This window comes from Ustilago hordei (genome assembly GCF_900519145.1).
Source record: "Ustilago hordei strain Uho2 genome assembly, contig: UHO2_contig_19, whole genome shotgun sequence".
Classification (NCBI taxonomy): domain Eukaryota; kingdom Fungi; phylum Basidiomycota; class Ustilaginomycetes; order Ustilaginales; family Ustilaginaceae; genus Ustilago; species Ustilago hordei.
Window position 1 is genome coordinate 148,674 of NW_024545256.1, and position 23,060 is coordinate 171,733.

At 52.3% G+C, this 23,060-nt stretch overlaps 10 protein-coding genes across 10 annotated transcripts; 6 read left to right on the plus strand and 4 right to left on the minus strand.

Annotated features, from left to right (window-relative positions):
• Positions 1-414: 414 nt before the first annotated feature.
• On the plus strand, positions 415-1,584 carry UHO2_06492 (putative saccharopine dehydrogenase (NAD, L-lysine-forming); the record flags this gene model as incomplete). Its single annotated transcript, XM_041554908.1, has 1 exon — positions 415-1,584. The coding sequence occupies one exon, from the start codon at positions 415-417 to the stop codon at positions 1,582-1,584; it is 1,170 nt and encodes a 389-aa protein (XP_041410842.1).
• A 1,560-nt stretch (positions 1,585-3,144) lies between these two features.
• Positions 3,145-5,188, minus strand: UHO2_06493 (uncharacterized protein; the record flags this gene model as incomplete). The annotated part of the gene is made up of 4 exons (XM_041554909.1): positions 3,145-3,675; positions 3,764-4,518; positions 4,612-4,666; positions 4,754-5,188. 4 exons carry the CDS (start codon positions 5,186-5,188, stop codon positions 3,145-3,147), a joined length of 1,776 nt encoding a protein of 591 aa, XP_041410843.1.
• A 682-nt stretch (positions 5,189-5,870) lies between these two features.
• Positions 5,871-6,227, plus strand: UHO2_06494 (uncharacterized protein; the record flags this gene model as incomplete). The annotated part of the gene is made up of 1 exon (XM_041554910.1): positions 5,871-6,227. One exon carries the CDS (start codon positions 5,871-5,873, stop codon positions 6,225-6,227), a length of 357 nt encoding a protein of 118 aa, XP_041410844.1.
• Positions 6,228-6,868: 641 nt separating this feature from the next.
• On the plus strand, positions 6,869-9,757 carry UHO2_06495 (uncharacterized protein; the record flags this gene model as incomplete). The annotated part of the gene is made up of 1 exon (XM_041554911.1): positions 6,869-9,757. One exon carries the CDS (start codon positions 6,869-6,871, stop codon positions 9,755-9,757), a length of 2,889 nt encoding a protein of 962 aa, XP_041410845.1.
• Positions 9,758-10,234: 477 nt separating this feature from the next.
• UHO2_06496 (uncharacterized protein) lies at positions 10,235-11,854 on the plus strand (the record flags this gene model as incomplete). Its single annotated transcript, XM_041554912.1, has 1 exon — positions 10,235-11,854. One exon carries the CDS (start codon positions 10,235-10,237, stop codon positions 11,852-11,854), a length of 1,620 nt encoding a protein of 539 aa, XP_041410846.1.
• Positions 11,855-12,449: 595 nt separating this feature from the next.
• Positions 12,450-13,583, plus strand: UHO2_06497 (uncharacterized protein; the record flags this gene model as incomplete). The annotated part of the gene is made up of 1 exon (XM_041554913.1): positions 12,450-13,583. The coding sequence occupies one exon, from the start codon at positions 12,450-12,452 to the stop codon at positions 13,581-13,583; it is 1,134 nt and encodes a 377-aa protein (XP_041410847.1).
• Positions 13,584-13,636: 53 nt separating this feature from the next.
• On the minus strand, positions 13,637-15,062 carry UHO2_06498 (uncharacterized protein; the record flags this gene model as incomplete). Its single annotated transcript, XM_041554914.1, has 4 exons — positions 13,637-13,763; positions 13,841-14,566; positions 14,604-14,670; positions 14,750-15,062. 4 exons carry the CDS (start codon positions 15,060-15,062, stop codon positions 13,637-13,639), a joined length of 1,233 nt encoding a protein of 410 aa, XP_041410848.1.
• Positions 15,063-15,604: 542 nt separating this feature from the next.
• Positions 15,605-16,660, minus strand: UHO2_06499 (putative BNA6 - nicotinate-nucleotide diphosphorylase (carboxylating); the record flags this gene model as incomplete). Its single annotated transcript, XM_041554915.1, has 2 exons — positions 15,605-15,687; positions 15,823-16,660. The coding sequence occupies 2 exons, from the start codon at positions 16,658-16,660 to the stop codon at positions 15,605-15,607; spliced, it is 921 nt and encodes a 306-aa protein (XP_041410849.1).
• Positions 16,661-18,072: 1,412 nt separating this feature from the next.
• UHO2_06500 (putative chitinase) lies at positions 18,073-19,698 on the plus strand (the record flags this gene model as incomplete). Its single annotated transcript, XM_041554916.1, has 2 exons — positions 18,073-18,088; positions 18,182-19,698. The coding sequence occupies 2 exons, from the start codon at positions 18,073-18,075 to the stop codon at positions 19,696-19,698; spliced, it is 1,533 nt and encodes a 510-aa protein (XP_041410850.1).
• A 486-nt stretch (positions 19,699-20,184) lies between these two features.
• UHO2_06501 (uncharacterized protein) lies at positions 20,185-21,915 on the minus strand (the record flags this gene model as incomplete). Its single annotated transcript, XM_041554917.1, has 1 exon — positions 20,185-21,915. One exon carries the CDS (start codon positions 21,913-21,915, stop codon positions 20,185-20,187), a length of 1,731 nt encoding a protein of 576 aa, XP_041410851.1.
• Positions 21,916-23,060: the final 1,145 nt, after the last annotated feature.

The following is a 23,060-nucleotide window of genomic DNA, read 5'->3' on the forward strand; positions in this document are numbered from 1 at the left end:
TTTTTCCTTTTTCCTTTTTCTTTTTTCTTTTTTCTTTTTTTTTTCCCCATGCTTTTCTCTGTTTCTTCATGTCGATCTCACATCTTCTACAGAAGCGGAGATTCGGCGAAAGACCGAGAGCAAGGCGAAGAAACCGCGACCGTGCGTTACTGCGAAATGAAAGCGGCGTGCCTCTTTTTTTGGGACCTGACTCGACTTGCTTCCACGCAACTGTATGACGAGCACGGAGCAAGCAAGCAGTTCTTCTCATTCCACACCACTTGGCGCAGTCAGAAAAGTGCACGGAACAAAGCCGAACCTTTCTCAGCCCAAGATCAAGAGCTCGCCACTATATCTTGCTCACCCGCTCTTCTCTACTTGTCCTTCTCTTTCCCCCACAGCAACATAGTCTCCCTCGAATACTGATATTGCAAGATGTCAGCCCGTCAACCCCTCTACCTACGCTGCGAAATGAAGCCGGCCGAACACCGTGCCGCGCTCACCCCTTCCACTGCCAAAAAGCTCATCGACGCTGGTTTCGACATCACCGTCGAATCTGACCCCCAACGTATCTTTGACGACAAAGAATACTCGGACGTCGGATGCAAAATCGCACCACACAACACCTTCCACTCTCTCCCCAAAGAAATTCCTATCATCGGATTGAAGGAGCTCGAGGAGCCCGGCCCGGATCTTCCTCACACTCACATCCAGTTTGCTCACTGTTACAAGAAGCAAGCTGGTTGGGTTGATGTTTTGGCGCGTTTCAAGCGTGGTGGTGGAAAGTTGTACGATTTGGAGTTTTTGGAGGATAAGAATGGACGTCGTGTAGCTGCTTTTGGCTGGCACGCTGGATTCGCTGGTGCTGCGTTGGGTTTGCTTGCCCTTGCAGAGCAGGTTCAGGGTGCTGATCGTCGATTGGGACCTCAGAAAGCTTACCCCAATGAGCAAGCTTTGATCTCGCACGCAAAGGAGCAAATCGAACACATCAAGAATTCTCGCTCGGACGGCAAAGTCAAAGCTCTCGTCGTCGGTGCTCTCGGTCGCTGCGGTCGTGGAGCGATCGACTTTTTCGAAAAAGCCGGCGTAGCTTCCCAAGACATTGTCCGATGGGATATCCAGGAAACGTCCGCCAAACATGGCCCATACCAACAACTCCTCGACGTCGACATCTTCGTCAACTGCATCTACCTCACTTCCAAGATCCCACCTTTCCTTGATCAACCCACCATCCAAGCTGCTGGTCTTCAACGTCGTCTCGGTGTCGTAGTCGACGTCTCCTGCGATACTACCAATCCTAACAACCCTCTGCCCATCTACGACATCAACACTACCTTTGACAAACCCACTGTGGACGTCGAGACGGGTAAAGGCAACCCAGCATTGACCGTGATCAGCATCGACCATCTGCCAACGCTGCTGCCTAGGGAAAGCTCCGAAGGTTTCAGCAACGATTTGTTGCCCAGTCTGCTGCAGTTGAGGCAAGTGCTGGGTAAGGATACCACTCAGATGGGCGAGTTGGAGGAGGGTAAGGGTGCCGTTTGGCAGAGAGCGGAGAAGTTGTTCAAGAAGCATCTTGCTGAGGCTGAGAAGCAGGGTGCTTAACTCATCAGCTCGCCAGCTAAAATACACTTGTCTCTCATGTACAACTTGGTCGCAGCTCACAAAACCAAGTAAAGAGTCCGGTTGCAGTGCGTGTGAAACTTGCGCTGTGTTGGCTTTATGCTTGAATCCGCGAAAGCACAATTCGATGAGAAAGGAGGTCCTGAGTGAAAATGTCGAGTCAATTGCGAGTGACTGTGTAGAGTACAAGGATGATGCAGAGCAGCGGTAGACAGTGCGAGCGTGTAGAAAGCGGAAAGAAGTCAGACGAGGCTCGGACAGCCGGGCTCCTGCTTTGATCGAAAGCCAAGCATTTGAATGCGTGACAAGCTTTGAATGCGTGACAAGCTCGTTTGAACTTCACCGAGACCAAACAGCCAGACTGTACAGCAAGGATCGTGTTGACCGAGAGCACTTCAAGCCAGTCCCGCATCTTGATTGCTATGATCGTCTGGACACCTGAACCGTACCAACAGTACATTTCCTCATTAAATTGCCATTCCGTGTCACACGTACATCTGCCGTCCAGCCTTGTCTCCGATCGTACCCTATCTGCTATCGATCAGAAACTTCAAGAAAGAGCGTCTATTGATGAGGGTTCAGACTCTTCTGCTGCCCCTTGGTCGCCTGCACCACTGCGCCACCACTTCCACCTTCTTCTGCTCGAAGTGCGACCTTCCTCGCCCTGTTCAACTCTGCATAGCAATAAGCACAGATATGATGCTGAATTTTCGGCTTCCCACAAGCACTGCAATGTACCAGATCCACTCTATCTTTCAAACCCTTATTTGCTGCACGCATGCTCTTTCTTGAGTGTGAAACCTTTTTCTTTGGTACGGCCAACAAGATCCCATCCCAGAGCAAACCCAGTCCCCATCCTGAGCTTGAGCTAGAGGGAGAAGGGGAGGAGGTGGGTGATGCTGTTGCTAATGCTGGTGTGAGTGTTGACGGTGTTGGTGCGCTTAATGAGGAGGAGAAGCTGGAAGGGGTGAGGATGGTGGGTAAGCGGAAACGGAGGAGGGCAAAGGAGCCGAGTCGGAGTGTGAGATGGAGTTGAGTGGCCGCTGCCCTAGTCGATGTTTTCGGGAGCATGGCGTGCGATATAAGCCCCATGTGCTGTGTTTGGGAGGGTGTAGGAGAGGTTCGTTGGGATCCGCAAGGATGAGAGCGTAGTCGTGGAGAAGTGATGGTGATGGGAAGAAGTGGAAAATGTGGTGATTGTCGAAAAAATACGCTCACCCCGACTTGCAGTCATTTTCTTCCATCAATTTTTATCGTACGAAAATTTGCAACACCAAACTGCTTTCGACATGATACTCAACGCCTTTCCGGAAACGGCTCTCTTTGGCAACATAGACTCGCATCATGCAACAAACCATCCTCACAAAGCTTGTCTGCCTTCAGCGTTGAAGATCGCTGGGAAGTCCGAATGAGGACAAGGTCGAGAATGTCTATGCGGGTATAGTTGCAACGCTTGAAGCTATGCACAGAATAAAAAGGCAGCGACGAGCAACCGCCAAATTCTGATGCTTTGTCTTTGACCCTGCTCGGCCCGGTCGACAATCAATCATTCTTATCAGCCCTCTTACCAGGCGGCACCAGCGTCTCCTCCGAATTATTTGCACTCGCTCTCATCAATCCTTGTCTCTCCCCCCTCCCACCACTACCTCCCATCCCCCTATTCGTGCTTTGATCAGCCTCATCATCCTCATCACCGATCTCGAACACGACTTCATCCTGCCCTACCCTTCCTCTCGACCCTCCCACACCCCCTGTATTGCCCTGACTCGTCTTCTTAGCCTCCAAATCATCTTCATCGTCACTATCTGGTCCATCTGGACCTCTTGCAGCAAATGTATCCACTTCGTAACCCTCCGCTGTGGGATCATCTTCCGTCGCCAACTCGTCCGACATTGCCAACCTCATATTGCTTCCTGTAGGTCTCCAAACCCATGCGATGGCTGTAAAGACGGTCAGATATAGCAACGCAAGCCAGCCGTCGAGAAGGAACCACCGATAGCGCCATGTGTTGGGAGCGAAGCCTTCTCCACCGGATTGAGAAAAGGCGTAGCAGGAGATGATAAAGAACACAAACTACCGGGACAACCACAAAAGAGTGCAGATGTCAGCATAAAGTCCTCGGGCAAGAAAAGAGAAGAGTAGGACGAGAGGATTGACTTACGATAATGACCACAGCCGCAAGCAAAATCCTATGCAACTTGACAAACATTCCCTTCTTAAAAGTCTGCTTTCTCTGCGTCAAATACTCAATACTGTGTTGCAACGAGTTCATGATCCAAGTCAAGAACGTCGTCAATGTCAACGCCAAAGGGAAGATGAAAGCAAAAATCCATCCTCCACCCTGGTCCAACTGAATCAACACTATCCCGATCGAGTAGAGCACACCAAATACAAAGTGTGCTGCAGTCAACAGCCTGACCCTTGTCATCATTGGTCCGATTGAAGGCCTAATGACACCATAACCCATAGCGACGATCAAGAGCAGAAAGAACGAAACCGAGTTCCTTCCCGCATCTAGAATGCTCGTCAACACCAAGAGGAACCGCGCGACAGCTGTGACTCCAGTGTTCCCGTTCACCTCTCGAATATGGAAAAAGTCGATGAGGTGGTTGTTGAGGTAGTGGTAGTACACCCATTGAGCCGCCATTTCGACAACGAGGAAAGCGATGGTACCAGAGATGAAGTACTGGACGGTGAGAAGCTCGTCTTTGTGCTTGATGCAGAGGGATAGCCACCAACCTCCGAGGACAATATATGCGATGGTGAGGGCAAAGTAGAAGTTAAGCTTGGGGTACTCGGCTGCGGGAAGGTTGCCTTTGAAGTTGTTGAAGAATTCGACTCGACCAGTGAAAGCGGCATGTACGGCGAGGTCATTGCCGCTTGCATCGGATTCTAGTGAAGCGAGTGGGACCTCAGCTGAGCGCGAGAAGCAAAGGTGAATGGAGAGAGGTCATGGTCAGTAACGTGACAACGGCGGGAGAAGAAGCAGGGAAGAGAAGCGCAGCTCACTCGCACCAAAGCAGTAGTAGGACGAAGAATTGGGTGTCTTTGTCACGTTATACCTCTGTTGTTGGAAGCAAAAAAAGGAAGGCAAACAATGTATCAGTATCACGGCCGCTTCAGTGTTGTTCAACCTCTCCCTTGCACTCACCAGCGTAATCTCGTTATCCGACCCGGTCGCACCAAAGTCCACCCTTTGCACCTGAACCGTACTCGCCTTGCCCTTACTCTCATCAACAATGAAATTACCCAGCTGCTCCTTAGTACACAAGCTCTGCTGCACCGCCTTGGCCGTGCATATATAGGTCTTGAGCTGATAGCCAAACGCATCTCTCTCGTTAGACTCCTTGCCGAGCTTGTCGAAATCAGCAAATTCGTAGAACATGGTTGCGACAGTACCCACTGAGCCTTTGTGGAAGATGGCGTCGATGTGACTGTCGTCTCCGGCGATCATGCCGGAGCAGGTTTGCCGCAGTTCATCCTTTTCAGAGATGGTGACGGTGAAGGCGAATACGGAGTGGATGAGGAGGAATGCTGCGATGAGAAAGGTTCGTATCGATGCTGGACAAAGGTATGAAGAATGCATCTTAGACGTGCGAATACGTCTCCAAGGAGAGATGATAGAGAAAGACACCTGGTGACTATGTTTTGTTCATGCGTAGCGTTAGTCTTGCTGCAAGGGAACAAGCTAGAATCGACAGAATGTGGTGGTGGAAAGAGCTGAAGAAAGAAGGAGCTTGTTTGCCAAGCGATAATTTCGCGAGCGTGGTACACAGCCGTTCGCAAGCGGACTTGGTGCTGCTTCTGGCTGATCTGCTGCTGCCGCGGCCCAGAACAGCCTTCAGGAGCACAAAGCACCCGGGAAATCTTATATAAGGGCCGGAAGAACGAACCGCCTAAACGGAACTAACTTGACCTAGCCTCGTCACCCTCCACCGGCACCCTCCTTGGCCAACATGGACATTAGCCGCTCGCTCATCGCCGACGCTCCCACTGTATGGCGTGACCTCGACCATCTCAAACAGATCCTGGTTGTGCTTAAAGTTGCCACGGACTTGTTTTAGGGAACTATCCCACCGCTTCTCTTCAAGAAATCCCACATGAGCGTACGTACGATCGTCCTGGTTCCCATGGTTGGCATGTGCTATGTCGCTCAAGATATCGCCATGTTCTTCGCTCTTGCCAAATCTGCAGGATCGACACAAGTTGGGATCGCAATCTTGCTGCTGGGATACAGCTTAGTCTTTTTCTGGTGGGCACAATACACAATGAAGTCCACTCCTGGTCTCACTGCTATCTTCTCAGATGATGAGCCCAACTTTCTCATCACCAATGGACCCTGGGCACTGGTGAGGAATCCTTGCTATTCGGCATACCTAGCATCCTTGGTGGCAGGCTTCATTGTGACTAGCTCCTCGAATCATCCCGATCACGGACACGCTTACTTGGTATCGCATGCCGGTGGTATTGCTTTTGCAGGGCTGGTGGTGGCATTCAGTATCTTCTACCAGGCTATTCGGGATGAAGAGGCAAAGTTCAGCTCAAGCAAGCTGAGAACGAAGCACGAAGAGTACAAGCGGAAAGTATGGATGTTGGTTCCGTTGAGTGATGTCATGGGACGATGAGCAACGATGGACAGCTTCAGATGTGCTTGATCACATGCTCTCTGATTGCTCTGGTCTTCTAATTTGCGATGTACTTGCTTTGTTCTGACTCTATATAGCCTTGGATGGAGGCTGTTTTGATTGCATCTCGGACAGTGTAGATTGATGTGAAAGCGAATGTGGGAGAGTAAACGGGATCGGGATAAAAATATATATCAAAATCGGCGATTTAATCTCGGCAAGTCACGAGAGCTGAGCCAAAAAGGAGAAAAAAAAAAAAAAAAAACAAAAAAAAAGAAGAAAAATGGGGGAAAAGGGGTGAAGGAGAGAGGGGAAAAGGGTGAGGAAAGCGAAAAAGTCGTCTCCAATGCTCAGCTCACGACCAACATACGCTCATTTTCTCAACACCGAGCGAGAAAGACGAGAAGAATCGAGATCGGAAGATCCGTCCAACTGCAATCTCGACAGCTGCCAAAGCGAAAGACGAAAAGAATCCGGGCACATCAGCAGCACAATCCAAGTCGGATCATCCGAATCCAAGCTGGTCAGCTCAAACTCAGCCTGATCAAAAGGGAGAGCAGCAAGTGCATTCTGCCTTCATCTCGGCTGCCAAGCTCCTCGTCACTGCGCCTCGACCCTCCTTGCTGCCCAGCTGGATAGGCATGCAAGCCTACCACTCGGTCTCTTCATCGACCTCGTCTTCTCAACACCACCAACACCAGAACAGCGGCACATTTCCTCCGACCAATGCATCATTGACCATCGACCCAGCTGCCCTCCTTGGTGGAGGGCCCACACCGACACCCGCGCCATCGACATTAGCCAACAGTCGCAACAACTCAGCAGCCACACCAATGACGCTCAAGCAGGAGCCAGATGATGGGCAATCAACCACCTTTGAGCACCACACAACCCACGCAAAGCGTGAACGGGAGCATCGACCCAAAGCAACAGATGTCGATGCAAGTAAGCAGAGGTCAATATCAGCAACCCCTCGAGCTGGCAACCAACAGGATGACGGCATGTCTCCTGTCATCCACCTGGTCGATACTCAAATCAAGACCGAGAAGGAGCCGGCCACGTTGGTAGACGAGCTTCTTCAGCGCGACCATAAGGCCATCCTGCGTCCCGACTTATCGCCCTTTGCAGACGCTCGCGATGCCCTTCGCCGATTGCTGCCTTACCATGTCTGGAACATCCCACACCATGACCTGCTCAAGGCTCTTGATCTGAGTGAGGACCCTGTTCTGAGTCAAGTCAGGGTACGCAAGCATCGACGTATCGCACGGCTGGCCGACTGCAAGCGTTCGGAGGCAAGGCATACAGCGACTGCGCCGTCATCATCTCAAGCTCAGCAGGATGATTCAGCTCAAACATCTGCTCAGCCCGGCCCATCGACAATGAAAGCTGACGAGCAACAGCTCAAAGAAGCAGGAGCCGAACCCAAGAAAGAAAAACACTCAGAAGATCGTCAGCGGCTGAATGCAGCTGACCACGATGCAGCGCTGAACCAGCTCGGACTGCCAATACCACTACCAGAAGTCCCCCAGCCAGATTTCCCATCCCTCGACTTTGCCGAGTCCATCTTCGCACGGCGAGACGCTCTTGCCTCACGCTTTCGACGAACACTTACCGCCTTGGATACGGCACACAAGAGGGCACCAAACACCTCGTTATCCCTCGAGCATCTCGAAAGGCTCGCCTACAACGATGACCGCGAAGAAGTGCTTGCTCAGATTCAAGAGCTCAAAGCACTCAAGGCCAAGCTCGAAACATTAGAAGAGCAGAAAGGCATCGATCCGAAAAAGTCCTCGGCCAAAGTCAATCTCAGCTTCGCCATCACAGACGAGATCGAGCGAGAGCGCGAAAAGGAACGGGAAATCGAGAGGATCAAACGTCAACAGGAGAGAGCAGCTGCCAAAGCTGCCAAGCTTGAGAAGGAACGAGAAAACAGGCACAGACTTGGCATCTTCACTCCACCGCCAGAACCTCCCGCAGCGCCAGCACCTGTAGCCAGCACAACGACGACAACAGCCCCATCGCCTACCTCGACTGCGCCTGTAACTCCCGCACCAGCCGGAGTCGTTCCTTCCACGTCAGGTCTGCTGACATCAGCAACCATGCAAATGCCAAGCCCTTACTCGGCGGTCAGCACACCAGCCAGTACACCTGGAGGCTATCCTTTCTCACCAGGTGCCAATCTCCCTTACGCGCAGCAGTATCAGATGAGTCAGGCTGGACCGAATGGCATCGCGATGCCATCGCCGCAAATCGGGCCAGGGTCAGCGTACAGCTCGATGCCTGGCACTCCTTTGACTCCCGGTGCTGTGCCACCATTTGCTATGATGCCCGGCGCTCATGGATTCGGATCTCAGGGCATGCCGATGCCCCCTGGCGTGGCTGCGATGGGTACACCCACGTCTGCACCGTTTGCAACCGCTGGCCCTAGCATACCAGGAACACCTGCAACACCCACGGCGACGCCGTCAAAGCCCCCGAGCAAAAGCAAAGCCAAAGCCAAAGCCGCAGCCACTTCAGGTACACCCGGCGCACCGGGCACTCCCGGTAACCCAGGCGTTACACCTGGCCCAACACCACATCGAGGCCGAGGAAGGCCGCGCAAGCATCCTTTGCCAGGCACGCCAGGCGGTCCCCCTATCCCCAAACCGCGCAACAAAAAGCTGAAGCCTGGTGAGCCTGGTGCATCTGGATCAAAGCCTGCGACTCTAGGAACGCCGAGTGGAACCGCAATGTCTCCGCCCTCTGTGCCAGCAGGTGCAGGGGCAACGGCAATGCGACCGCCTTCAGCATCACCGGCACCACCGACGATGCCAGGACCTGCTCCTGGCTACTCGGGCGAGATGTTTGCATCGGCATTGCCTCCAACACCGACGGCAGTCCGGCCTCCTGCAGGCTCGCCACCAGCCAGTGCACCGGTAGTAATGGATGTGCGACCTCCAACGATGCATCCCACGCTCACCAGTGCCACCAGCTTAAACATGCCGTGTGCTACGCCGCCGCCTTCCAAGCCGTCTGCTTCCCCCTCTCCTGCTCCGTCTACTGCTGCCGCAGCGACAAAGGAGACGCCAGCGAAGTCACCAACGCCCACTGCAAACGGCACCGCGTCTGCCCCACCTGCACCTGCACCTGCACCTTCTCCAGCGCCCGCACCAGCAGCGGCACCGGCAGCAGCAAATCCCTCAATCCCCAATCATCCGATCCCGCTGCTCATTCCAGTCGCATCACTCCCTCGCCTCTCTGCACTCGGCGTTTCACCGGTCCCCAGCCCACACATTCGACCGATCATTGGCCTCAACGGCCAACCACAGGGTCTGCAAGGCTTACCCATCCCTATCGACCCAGCTCAGAGCGTGCCCGCTGTGCTCCTCGGCATCAGCGAAGGTGCAGCAGAAGCAGCAAACGGCGAAGGAAAGCAGCAAATCTTGCACATCTCAGTGGTGCTTAGCAGATTGAGTCCCTCGCAGTTGAGTGGACTGGCAGTGTTGATGCAGAGTTTACAGGCTCAGGTTGAGGCAGATAAGCGCAAGTAGTGCTTGAGACCTTTTTGAACATGTATCTTTAGGAACAGCATGTGTTTGTGTCCTTCCTTTGCTTGTGTGTGTCAGTGATGTGTTGTGTGTGGTCGGGAGCGATATGGCTGTGTGAGTGAAGAAGACTGAGGAACAGCCGAGATTCGGAATACGGAATATATTAATGGTGCAGCACGTGGAGAAAAAGTGCACGGTTGTGTAGCGCGTGTGGAGTGAGGGAGAGCTGAGCAGTTTGGACCCTGATTTGCACCTGTGCATGCGTGTCTTTGACCGTTCTTATCACCATCCATCACATCGATACGCCACCCCACGTCGCCGCCGCAGCATTGACGCTGACATTCGTCCCCTCACTCGACATTCGCAGTCGATCGATGGCCTCTCTATCATCAGGCAAGAGTCTGAACGAGTAGCAACACCAACTCGGCGAATGCGAACAACACACCTGTAAAGACGTCCAGGCAAACAAACCAGCACAAGATGTCGTGGAGTTGTCAACGATGTCGGCAGCCTCTGTTGCTGCATTCCTCCGTATCATCCGATCTTGATCTCAACCAGTCAGCATACGACCTCGTACAGGACTCGTTCATTGCTCCACGACCGAGCAAGTCTTCTGCCGCATCAACATCGAAAGCGTCCTCATCACAACCAGAAGCCAAAGCGACAGGTGCTGGTGCTGCTGGCTCCTCATCGAATAACACTGGTGTGGCTACCGGCGATGCAAACTCTCTCTCTGCTCGTCTAGCAGCTTCTTCTGCACTCTTCGATCTGCTATCGCATCCTCCACCAGTCAAAACGAATAAGAGCCCGAGGAGTAGCAAAAAGTCCCTCAACATTCGCGGGCATGGGTCGGCAGCCGCCACCATTGTCGATCATCCATTATGTAAGGCATGCACAGATACGCTACTGGATATCATGGACACGCAGATGTCTCAAGTGCGGGCTCAGCGCGATTCTTATCTCGCATTCGAGGCTGAACTGCGTCGATACAAGGTGCTCCCAAGGCATCCGGCAGGCGAGCTTCCACCTCGTGCTTCATCGTCTTCCTCTTCGACAACCTCCTCGGCAACTGCAGGCGAAGGAGCAGAAGACATAGCAGCACTCCAACAGCAGCATCGGGAAGAATGCGAATTGCTTCAACGCGAGATCGACCAACTCCTATCTGACGAATCCGCAGCTCTCACTGAACTACGCGAAGCGGAATCCGCACGTCTAGACATCGAGGCTCAACTCGCCGCCATCATCGAAGAGGAGTCAGCGCTCGAACAGGAAGAAGAGCGATTCTGGTCACAATATTCCGCCCACTCACTGACACTCTCCAAACTGGAAGAAGAAAAAGCGTCGCTCGCCATGGCCATTGCCCACGATCACGAACTGCTAGCCCGGCTACAAGCCACAAACGTCTACGCGGACGCATTCTGCATCGGCCACTCAGGAGGAATAGCCACCATCAACGGTCTCCGCCTTGGAAGATTACCAGGTCGACCAGTGGAATGGAACGAAATCAACGCAGCTTGGGGTCAAACCGCCCTCCTTCTCGACGTTATCGCTCGAAAAGTCAAGCTTGCTTTCCGCGGGTACAAACTTATCCCAAAAGGTTCTTTCAGCGTTGTTTATCGCTACGAAGATGCAAGGTCACAGCACCATTCTTCCGCCTCAACCTCCTCCCCTCATCCCGCTTCCTCCCACGATCCCACTTCTGAAACTACAGAGGTAGAAGAAGGAGGTAGGAAGGAGGTCTACGAGCTATACGGTTCATCAGATTGGCAAATCGGCCGCTTATTGCAGAGTAGAAGATTTGATCATGCACAGACGGGGTTTTTGGCTTGTTTGAAGCAAGTACTGGAGTTCGTGGAGGGAGTAGATGGAGAATTCAGAGCTCCGCATGTGATTAATAAGGATAAGATTGGGGAGGCGAGTATTAGGCTGCAGTTTGGAAGTGACGAGACTTGGACCAGGGCATTGAGACATGTGTTGGTGAATGCGAATAGGGTGCTGATGTGGGTTGTGGATCGGGAGAAGGGCGGGGGCGGAAGGGGAGCCGGGGATGCGAATGGGGGTGGCAGGGTGGTGATTAATGGGAGCCATGTAGCTGCTTGAGACTGTCAAGCGTGAAAGCAATGTGATACCTCATTACATCAACATCGCTTTTGTATGTGAGATGATGGTACAATGTTGGGCGCTACTCGAGTGATGGCCTCATGTGGACCAAATAGAGATCTTGATACTTCTGAGGCGGCAGCACTGATCATGGTATGACACAAACGCAAGATTGATAGAGTGGTTCTATCTATCAAGATCAAAGCAGCTGGGTTGGCAATCGGGCCGAACAACAATGAGAAGAAATGTCATGGTCGTGTGAGGCTGTGTCTTGGCAGTGCCAAGAGTCGCATATACAACGACGAATCCCACAGGATCCACACCGAAGAGTAAATTTAGATTTTTGGCAGTTCAGCTGCTTCGGCGGCATCACGCGGTGGAGGGGCGGTGCGAATAAAGTTGGACAGCTGAGCAGCTGTATGCCGGTTCTTCGCTCCGAGACCAACAACTCGACTCTGTTGTGTCTGTGCTAACCCCTGAGCTGGGATCTAGCTTGCGATTTCTTCGCATCTCTTCAAAGAGGTTGGAAGCGTTTATCTTTCTCTCTGTCCCACGACGACTATACCATCAGTATAAACCCCAACTAGAGTAGAAGATGGCGGGCCAGCACCAACCCCAAGCATCCACCTCTTCTTCCGGTGACCCCCAGCACCAAGCAAACCGAGACTCACTATACTCTCAACTACGCTGGTCGTCCACCCATTCACCCATCAATCGACGTCGGCGACTGGAGCTACTCCGTTCCTACCTTCCAGACTGGATCATCACAGTCCTCCTCGCTGGTTTACTGGCTATCATCAACAACGTCCACGGTTTCCGTCGCGAATTCTCTCTCACAGATACCTCAATTCAGCATACGTATGCCACATCGGCACGCATCCCCACATGGCTCCTTGTGGTTCTAGCTGTCATCATCCCCGCGTTAATTGTTGCTGGGTTCAGCCTTGGCATCAGTCGCAGCGTTTGGGACCTGCATAATGGCCTTTTGGGTTTCGTTCTAGCCAATGCTCTCACTGTGACCATTACAACCATCATCAAAGTTACCGTTGGTCGTCCCCGTCCAGATCTGATTGATCGATGTCAGCCGATTCCGGAAAGCGTAAACCGCACACCATACGGCCTGGTAACCGACGCAATCTGTACCGTCGCTGCAGACAATCACACTCTTCGCGATGGATTTAGATCATTCCCCTCTGGTCACGCCTCAACCTCTTTCGCCGGATTGACATACCTCTCTTTATACCTAGCCGGCAAACTCCACTTGTTTGATAAAAGGGGTCATGCGGTGACTGCCTGGCTATGCGGAACGCCACTAATGGCAGCAACCCTCGTCGCAGTCAGCAGGACAATGGATTATCGACACCACGCAACAGATGTCATTGCAGGAGGATTGTTAGGTTTGACGGTCGCTTATTGGAGTTATAAGTTGTACTACCCGCCTTTGGGGCATGCGCAGAGTCATAAACCCTACTCTCCTAGGATTCCATCAGAACAGCTTACGGGGGCTGGCGAAGAGAGGTATCAGGATGAAGAGGACGAAGTTGAAGGTGGTGGAACGAGAGGATTTAGGAGGTTCAACATTTCCAACACGAACGCGCACGGGGATGTCGTGGCAACCGAGGAAGAGAGAGCAGGGTTCGGGAAAACAGTTTCGGGTGGGACAGGGACAGGACATGGATTGGATGCTAGTTTGGATTATCCTGAACGAGAGACGGTTCCTCGTATCTAACACGCACACTATATGCTTCGAAAGATAGAGGGAGGATAGCAATCTGATCACATTTACATCATGGTCTGTCGTGTGGAAAGCTTGTGCTGAAGATACCCGACCAGCCCTCCAACGGCGAAAGTGTAGGCTGCTTCAATTTCGACCTTGTACCCCGTCAAAAGCATGTTCGTCAACTTTGTTCTATAATCCCCGAAAAGCCAGTGTGTCAGCGTACAATCTCAGCTGGCTTGTCAGGGAAGGTTTGATATTGTACTTACCTCCATAATTCTTCATCAGCACTTGTTCCCATGAGAGTGCGAAGCATTCGAACCGCCTTTGCCCTTTCATCCGCTCTCAGTTGAACCAGCTGGCTAGCCTGCTCGCTGTCATTTTGCGCCAAAAAGTCGTCCAACTCAACCCCAACCCACTCAACTCCACCACAAACCTGCACATACTGACGATGAATATCAATCCCATACGGATCACAATCAAACACTCCCACCATCCTCACTCCCCCACCCTTTTCACATTCCAACTCTGCTCCCAGAATCTGAATCAACGCTCTTGTCGCGTGGTCGGGATAACCTTTACCAGTAACCACCACCCACTGTCTCGCCACTGTGGGGTGCTGAATTAGGTGCTTGAACACTGCTTCTTTCTCCACCACCACCACTACATGCCCAATGCAAAATTCGGTTTCGTGAGTGCAGGGTATGGTTGCGCGCCAGGTTTCCGCGTTGATCTCGGTGGGAATCAAAGTTGGGAGACCCGAAAAGCATTGTACTATACCCTGACCGGAAGGGGGAGATAGGGTGAGGGACCCGGAGAAAAGTCCGCGCGGACTAGCAACGATTGCAAGCTCGCTTCGATCAGCACAGCCTAGCAGGGCGCAAACTTGATCTATGATTCGATCAGATGATTGCTGCGATGGAAAGAGACGGCTGCTGAGAGTTGTGTAGTAGATATCCCTGTCCTCCCACAATCGACTCATCAGCACAATGAACCTGACTGAGCTGCGTAAGGGAAGAGGGAGGAGCTTACCGTTTAGTAACAATCGTCCCCCGTTTCAGATTGATCTGTACCAATTCTAGAATCTTCAAATACTGCGCTGCTCACGCCGCTCTCACAGCAACACCTCGTCAGCTCAAGTCCTCTGCTTCACGCTTCCGGACAGGAGCTAGGCTCACCAAATCGTCGCACCCCAACAGCGCTCTTCGTCGGGAAGTTGACCGGGTTCTTTTTCTTTACTTCCCCCCCATCGCCAGCGGGAGGCGAGAAAGTGAGTAAAGTCACAGGCTGCGGTTTGAGACTTGACTCTCGTCTACGCTTCGCTGGTCGAGGCGGGGAATCGTCACTGCTACTCTGCGTGGACTGCGAGGAGGATGAGGTGGAGGAGGAGGGAGAAGGGGAGGAAGAGAGCAATCGAGTTTGCTCGACGAGCTGTTGGAGAAGATTGTGGATGAGGGTGTCGATGCGGGTTAGGATAGGGCTGATGGACATTTTGGTGTTGGACAATGGGGTGAGGGAGAAGGGAGGAGGGAGAAGGGAGGAGGGAGAAGGGAGGAGGGAGAAGGGAGGAGGGAGAAGGGAGGAGGGAGAAGGGAGGAGGGAGAAGGGAGGAGGTAGGGTTCAGGTCTGCGCTATATATATGCGCGTTGTCTGGCGTCGGAAGCTCTCCGAAAGCTGATGTCAGGTTCCCACGGTCTTCGGAAGTGCGCCGAAGCTGGTTTCGGACAAGCCGAGGCAAAGACAGTGCGAGAGTAAAGGCTCTATATTGGCAATGCAAAGGATGACTAGGAAGAAGGATCGATCTTGAGCGAAGGGAGGAGGGAGAAGGGAGGAGGGAGAAGGGAGGAGGGAGAAGGGAGGAGGTAGGGTTCAGGTCTGCGCTATATATATGCGCGTTGTCTGGCGTCGGAAGCTCTCCGAAAGCTGATGTCAGGTTCCCACGGTCTTCGGAAGTGCGCCGAAGCTGGTTTCGGACAAGCCGAGGCAAAGACAGTGCGAGAGTAAAGGCTCTATATTGGCAATGCAAAGGATGACTAGGAAGAAGGATCGATCTTGAGCGAAAAGTCGACGTGCTTTGTCGATTGGTGAATGCTTGACGTTGAGATGATGTCGATTGCTGTTCAGTCCAAGGCCAAGTCCAAGGCCAAGTCCAAGGCCAAGTCCAAGGCCAAGTCCAAGGCCAAGTCAAAGCAAGCGATGTCAGTGCGCCATCTTTACTTCCCCCCTCTCATGTTTGGCAAGTCGGACTTACAGTTATCAACGTGCCCTCCATCCCTCACATTATCAATATCAATACCGCCGCTCGATTCCAACAAAAACTTGTGCTGTCCACTAAACTCGTCCTTCAATCTCTTTGCATTACTAATCAGCGTCTCGCCTTGCATGTTATCCAACATAATCACATCCGCACCCGCTTTGATCGCCTCTACCGCCTCATCATAGCTCTGCACCTCTACGTCAATGCGTAGCGAAAACCCGCAAACAGACCTCGCAGCGTGGACAGCATTCGTCACCGACCCAGTCGACCATATATGATTGTCTTTGAGCATAACCATACTGCTCAAATCGTACCTATGCATGTCTACACCTCCAACTAACATTCCATATTTCTCCACATCCCTGAATCCAGGCGTAGTCTTTCTTGTACCTGCGACAATTCCCTTATACCCACCCTCCCGTGCTCGTTGGAGGAAATTAGTCGACGCAGTTGCAATTCCTGAACATCTGGCCAGGGTGTTCAGCGCTACCCTCTCACCCAGCAAAATCTTGCGTGAAGGACCAGTGAGGGTTGCAACCGCAATCTTAACCTTGCCTCCACCATTGGGAGAGGAAAGCCAATCACCCTCATTGTAGTGCCATTCGACCTTGCAATCGAGCTGCTTAAACACTTCATCGAAAAAGGGCACGCCGGCGAGGCACCCTTCGGACTTGCACCAGAGAGTGGCACGCTTGTTATCCTCGCCGACGACGTATCCTCCCCAGTCGAAGGATGGGCAATCTTCTTTGAGCCATTCGGAGATTTTAACTTTCCAGGATGGGGGGAGGAGGTGTCCGTATGCGTGGCCCTGGGGTTGTTTTAAGGTTGACATCTTGTCGGTGGATCTCAGGTGATCAAGGGCGAGGGCGCGATCGAGAGCGCGATCGAGGGTCGAATGATGATAGTTGTGGTGGCTGAACGAAAACTTGAGTCAATCGAGTTGATAGTAACCAAGCTCTTGAAGTGGAGGCCGCGGAGGAAATGCAGGACAAGGCGAAGCTTCGTGCACGATCCAAGCAAGGGTCTGCTAATACACTTATCTGGTGGTTGCCGAAGACATGCTTTTTTTTTTTTTTTTTTCCCGGCCGGAACAACTTTTCCACAATCTTACAGAGTTACAGAGGAGCCAATTTGGAAATTTCCAACTTGGCATGACCAACACAAGATCGACGACGCAGCATCCAACCAGCATGCTGGGTGCAATGTAGAGTTGGCCAAGCAGGTCGGAGCTGCAACTATTGATGGTTGTGCCCCTCTCTCTGCCGTAGCTTTCTTGCATTACTGTGCAGCCTGATGCCAAGATTTCTGAATGGAGGACCGAGCAACGCTGTTGTTCACTCTTACGTCTACAAGCTCAAAACTAACCCTTTCAACGCCAAGCTTGCCTCATAGGAGCTTCAAGAATAATTTCGACTCGAGCTTGAGCTTCAGTGGTAGCTAATCATGCTCAAGATCATTCTTTCACGCCTGGACACTAGTGTGGTGGTGGTACTCGAACAATGCTTTCTGCATGAAAGCGTTGACAGTGAAGATGGTGTAGCGAGGAAAGAGGCAGAGGCTGAGGCTGGTACCGAGTTAGCAAGGTTCTGTCTGTGTCTCTTCCCGATGCGCGTTTTGACAGGAGAAGTTACACAGGCTCGAGACAGGGGTTTGGGGGGTTTAAAATCTAGATTCAAATTCTGCCGCCTGCTGCCCGATGAGGAAGGTGGTGTTGATGTTTTCCGCAGGAAAGCCTCCAGAAGCTGCAAAGGGAGGATATACTTGGACCGGCTTCGTGGCTGTCCATTTCCGCCGCAGCAAGAGAAGCGTTGTAGATGTCAAGCCAAGAAGAAGGTTCAACGTCGAGCAGCAACAGGAGGCAATGATGTAGATTCTCGCTCGAGCTGCAACACATGGACACCTCCAATCCTCCGCTTCTCAACGGCGAGCCTGCCGTGAACCGAGTGTGGTCCTGTAGAGAGCTGAGCCCGCTCCCTTCGTGTGGCCTGCCAAGTTACCGTATGATGCTGAGAGATCGTCGTCCTTACTTTGACCTCCGCTCGTCTCCTATTTACACAGTCCGCGATTCCTGCATCCTTTCCGCTCTCCATTCTCTATCCGCACTTTCACTCTTCATCGCCTTGCACCACTACCACCATCACAACTTTCGTTCGCATTCATCTGGCTCGGATACCATCGAGTCTATCGAACAGAACCCGCACACCCATCACATCGTCAACAGCGACGTAAAGCTCACTGCCAACCATGCCTATCCTTGCTCGTAAGTATCACGCATACAGTGAACCGCAAACAGTCAACTATGCGATTGCTGACAACAATCATCGCTTTGCTCTCTCCATCATGATCTTTGCAGGCCTCAAACACAAGCTCTCTAGGCGCTTTGACGAGGACAAAAAGTCTTCGTCGCTTGCCTCGTCTCTTCCTCCTTCGCCCACCAAGCCATCCGCATACTCGACGGCTGCAGCCACTGACGGCACTGCTGCTGGTTCCGCGCCCGCCGCAGTCGCACCTTCTTCCTCTAGCAACGCTGCTACTCCCGTAGTGACTCCTGGAACCGAAGCGAGCAACCCCACTGCTCCTAGCACTGCTCCCACTACACCCCCCGCCACCGCTGCTCCTGCAACCGACGTCAACCAAGATCCCGAAAACTACGTCGCCGATAGCGAAGGTCACGATTTCACCACCAACGGTGCTGTCGTTCCTCGCGTCAACCTCGCCTACTTCACCAACTGGGGTATCTACGGACGCAAGTACGGCCCCAACGACGTCCCCCACTGCAGCCTCACCCACATCCTTTACGCTTTCGCCGATGTCAATCCCGAAACTGGTGACTGTTTCCTCACCGATCTGTGGGCCGATGAACAGATCCACTACGCTGGTGACTCTTGGAACGACAGAGGCAACAACCTCTACGGAAACTTCAAACAGTTCTTGCTGATGAAGAAGAAGAACCGTGCACTCAAGCTCATGCTTTCCATTGGAGGATGGACTTTTGGTCCCCACTTTGCTCCTATGGCAGCTGACCCCAAGAAACGCGCTCGATTCGTCACCACCGCCATTGCCATTCTTGAGAATGACGGTCTCGACGGTCTCGATATCGATTGGGAATATCCTGCCAACGCTGCACAGGCATCTAACTTTACCACTCTCCTCAAAGAGCTTCGTGCCGGCCTAACCGCCCATGCAGCAAAGAAAAGGGACATGGTTCCCTACCTTCTCTCCATCGCCGCTCCCTGTGGAGAACAGATGAAAACGCTCGAGGTTGCCAAAATGGATCCCTACCTCGACTTCTGGAACCTTATGGCCTACGATTTCGCCGGATCCTGGTCCGCCGTCACCGGTCACCAAGCCAACCTTTGGAACATCAAAGGCAAAGTTCCCTCCGCAGACAACGCTGTTAACTTCTACATCTCCAACGGTGTCGTGTCGCACAAAATCGTTCTCGGAATCCCCCTTTACGGTCGTGGATTCGAAAACACCAATGGTCCTCAACAACCTTACAACGGTACTGGTCAAGGTACTTGGGAAGCCGGAAATTGGGATTACAAATTCCTCCCTGTCAAGGGCGCAAAGGAGATGATCAATACAAAGATCGGTGCTAGTTGGAGTTACGATTCAGCGAAGAGAGAGTTCATTAGTTATGACACACCGGAGAACGTGTTGATCAAGTGCAACTACATTAAGCAAAAGAGATTGAGAGGTGCTATGTTTTGGGAGATCAGTGGTGATGCGACAAAGTCTCAGGGGGGTGCCGAGAGGAGTTTGGTGGCATTGACGGCAAAGAATATGGGTACGTTGGAGGCGACGTTGAACCATATTTCCTATCCGTTTAGTAAGTGGGATAATGTGAAGGCTGGCATGCACAAGTAGAGAGCGCCAAGATGATGAGAGGCTCGGCGGGGTTGCTTTCGGCAGCTTCTGACATCATTTCCGGTCCAGTCTTGACCGCTACGACCGGAGAGACGCTTCTAGCAACACCAAAGCTCTTCTTGTGTTTTCGCCTTTGACGATTATTACGACTTTCATGATTAACCACCCTTCGTTTGTTCTCGCACTATCTGTACCAATGCTTTGCCAGCTCTGATTGAGCGTGGCCCGCATTCCTCTGTTTCGCTTTGTGGACAATGTCATTCTACTCTATCACTTATGCTCGCATGACCAACCTTTAGATATCCTGAATTTTGTGACCTCATTTTCTTGCGTGAATTTTGGCTCGACTTTTCCCCTCAACAAGCGAGCCTTTAAACGCTTCAGCTTCTCATTCGCAGATCTTTCAAGGTGACAAACATGTCCCTCGTCCAGCTTAGAAGGATGAATGAATGCAATTGCAACGTAAATCAATGCTTCCATGCTACCCTATACAGTTCTAGCAATACTACTAGCACCCAAAGCCGTACCCGCCAAAATCATCTCCAAACTACCCCGAACCTGCATCAGATCTCTCTGCAATCTCAACTCGTCCGCGACCTTGGCCCAGATCCTTCCGAACAGATCATCGATCAGCGGACTCTGACCGATGACACTGGCATACGTGTCAACAATTACGTTGAGAGTATCGCAAACCAGATCCACATAGTTCGCATTCGCTGCGTGTCGAAGCAAAAACCTGAGCACCGGTTCCAATGTGACATCATCCCTTCCAGCAACCGCTCTTCTCAACCCATCCGCACTTGCTCTCGGACTGCGATGGATAAGCTCCAGAATCAAGCCAAAGGTAACGCTCGGTGCAACACGCTTGCGCAGTGCAGCATCGAGTGCATCACCGTAGCGGAAAGCCTTAAGGAAACGGTCGTAATCCTGCAGTTTGCGCTTACGGATGCTGTCCACCCTGATGTCATCTGTGGCACGACGAGCGTTGACTTTTCCAGGTTGGTTAGACGCAGCGGCGGTTCCTTGCGAGAAGAACTCGTAAGCGCCTGCGTTCATTGCTGCTCGTTCGGCTTCTCGACGTTCGAGTTCGGATGCTTTGACGTCTCGTTTTCGAACGCAGAGCGTTCCGTCGGCCATTCCGACGGCGATGTGGGATTCGTCGGGTGAGATGGCCATGGAAAGGATGGGAGAGGGGTATCGCATGGTATGCGTTACTTTGAATTCTTGTGCCGGGTCGTAGACCTTGACCAGATGGTCCAGACCACCTGTCAGGATACGCATACCGCCGATCGAATCGGTATTGGAAGCGGAGTAGTCCGCGCCCGAATTGACCGAGAGAGCTAAGGAAGTAATCGTCTTCTGATGATTCGAAATAGACGCCATACATCTTCCACCCATCATCAAATCCCAAACCTTCATCACCGGACCTCCCACCGACAAGGCAACACCACCGCCACCCGTCGGATACACCAACACATCCTCCACCGGCACACCGTGAGCCATGGTCATCGCACATCCCCCCTGTTCAGCCATCCTGGAATCCCACAACTTTACCGTACTATCATAACTGCCTGACATCATCAGCGCTGGATTATCCATACTAAAAACCGCTGACCTTACATAATCCTCGTGCCCCTCAAACACATGTACCGCCTTTTGCTCGGGAAGATCCCACAATCTAACAGTCCTATCATCACTGGCAGACATAATTTCCGTTCCGTTCGGACTAAACCTTGTCACATGCACCGGATTACTATGTCCCCTTAGACTTCTCAAAATCGCCCTCGACGTCGTATCAAACAGCTGGATCAAGCCGCTATCGTCACCAGCGACCATGAGTCGACCGTCAGAACGAAAGTTGGCGGATCGAGCGACGTCTTTGAAGCGAGAAATGGTTTTCGAGACACGGCTGTTGCGCATCGAGTAGATTTGAACGCGGGCACCGGTGGTTACGGCGAACTTCTGCCGCGCAGAAACGGAGGTGGGTTGGGTGCTGGTCGAGCCGATAGTGGTGGAAGGGGTGGCGGTGTCATCGACGAGAGAGGTAGATGTAGAGTAGACTGAGACGGGTGGGACAAAGTGGATGGAGGTGATAGGGGCGAGTTCCTTGACGAATACTGGTGCTCGGAATTTGCGCCAGTAGTGAGATTCGGGCGAGCGGGAGGAGGAGGGTCGAGTTGAACGCTCCGCTACTGGGCGGAGTGATGCGTAGTCCATCTTTGCAAGTGCCTTCTGAGATGGTTATCAAGCTGGTGGTGATATCCTTCAAAGTGCTGATATCGAAACTTGCGAATGGGTACAATGTCGTGGATTGATTGTAATAGAACGACTTGGCAAGCGAAGTGTAGCGTAGTAGCTCCCTCTGGTATTGTCGTGGGGTAGCGTTGCCGATCTATTCCATTGAGGCCAATTATGTCGTAATGCTTGGTGAAGACGATGGCGGTGAAGTGAAGGAAAGAAGAAAGGTTCAGTATGGTGCATTGCTGCAAATTTGCGAAGCTCAGAAGAAATGTGGAGTCTTTGGTGCGAGAAATTTTTCCAAAAGCAGACCCTGAACGCGTCACGTGCTCGGGCTTTCAAAAGGTGAATGTTAGTTGGGCTCTCTAACATTACACATACACCACGCGCACAACAACAAGCTTCGAGTGTTGGCGTAACATACGCACCCAGCATAGGCCGGTGCATGCTCTTGCCACTCTTCAGCGCCACAAGATATGTTCTTCTCATCCAGATGGAGAAAGAATGATCCTGACGACAGAGAGACATGTTCTATTTGGAAGATTCGGCGACATCCTTTGTCGACACAAGGCGGTCTCGATGAGGGGCTTGGCATTGTGATGACGGAGAGGCCACCACGCTGCCAAGAGATAGTTAGAGCGGAGCAGCTTTATCGAGCCTCTTGATCTTGATGATATATGAAGGAGGAGAAAGGGCAGGGAATGCACCACGAGCTAAATGGGGAACCAACACCAAAGCGAGCCAAAGAACACAAGCAAACAAGGTCCAGGAGGTCGATGTTGCTAGACCAAACACTGTCGCAGTCCAGAGATGAGACTTTATTTCGCAATGTGGGCGGTGCGCCCTCGTCTCATGATTTGACAAGGGCGAGACGTGCGAGCTGCATACTCGATGCACTTTGAAGTGAAGGATTGGTTCCTTGCTCGTCGCCTGCCCAGCTATAGGAACAGAACTATTCTGTGCTCGTACAGGTATCTGTACAAGCCAAGTGACAAAGCGGCCTCTCGTGCAAATCTTGGCGTTCCGTTCCTCAAAGATGCTCGACTCCATGCACTTTGCCAGTCAATCTCGCGCGATCTGCACTCTGCAGGTAAAAATCGGAACGTCAAACAACCGACCTCGCC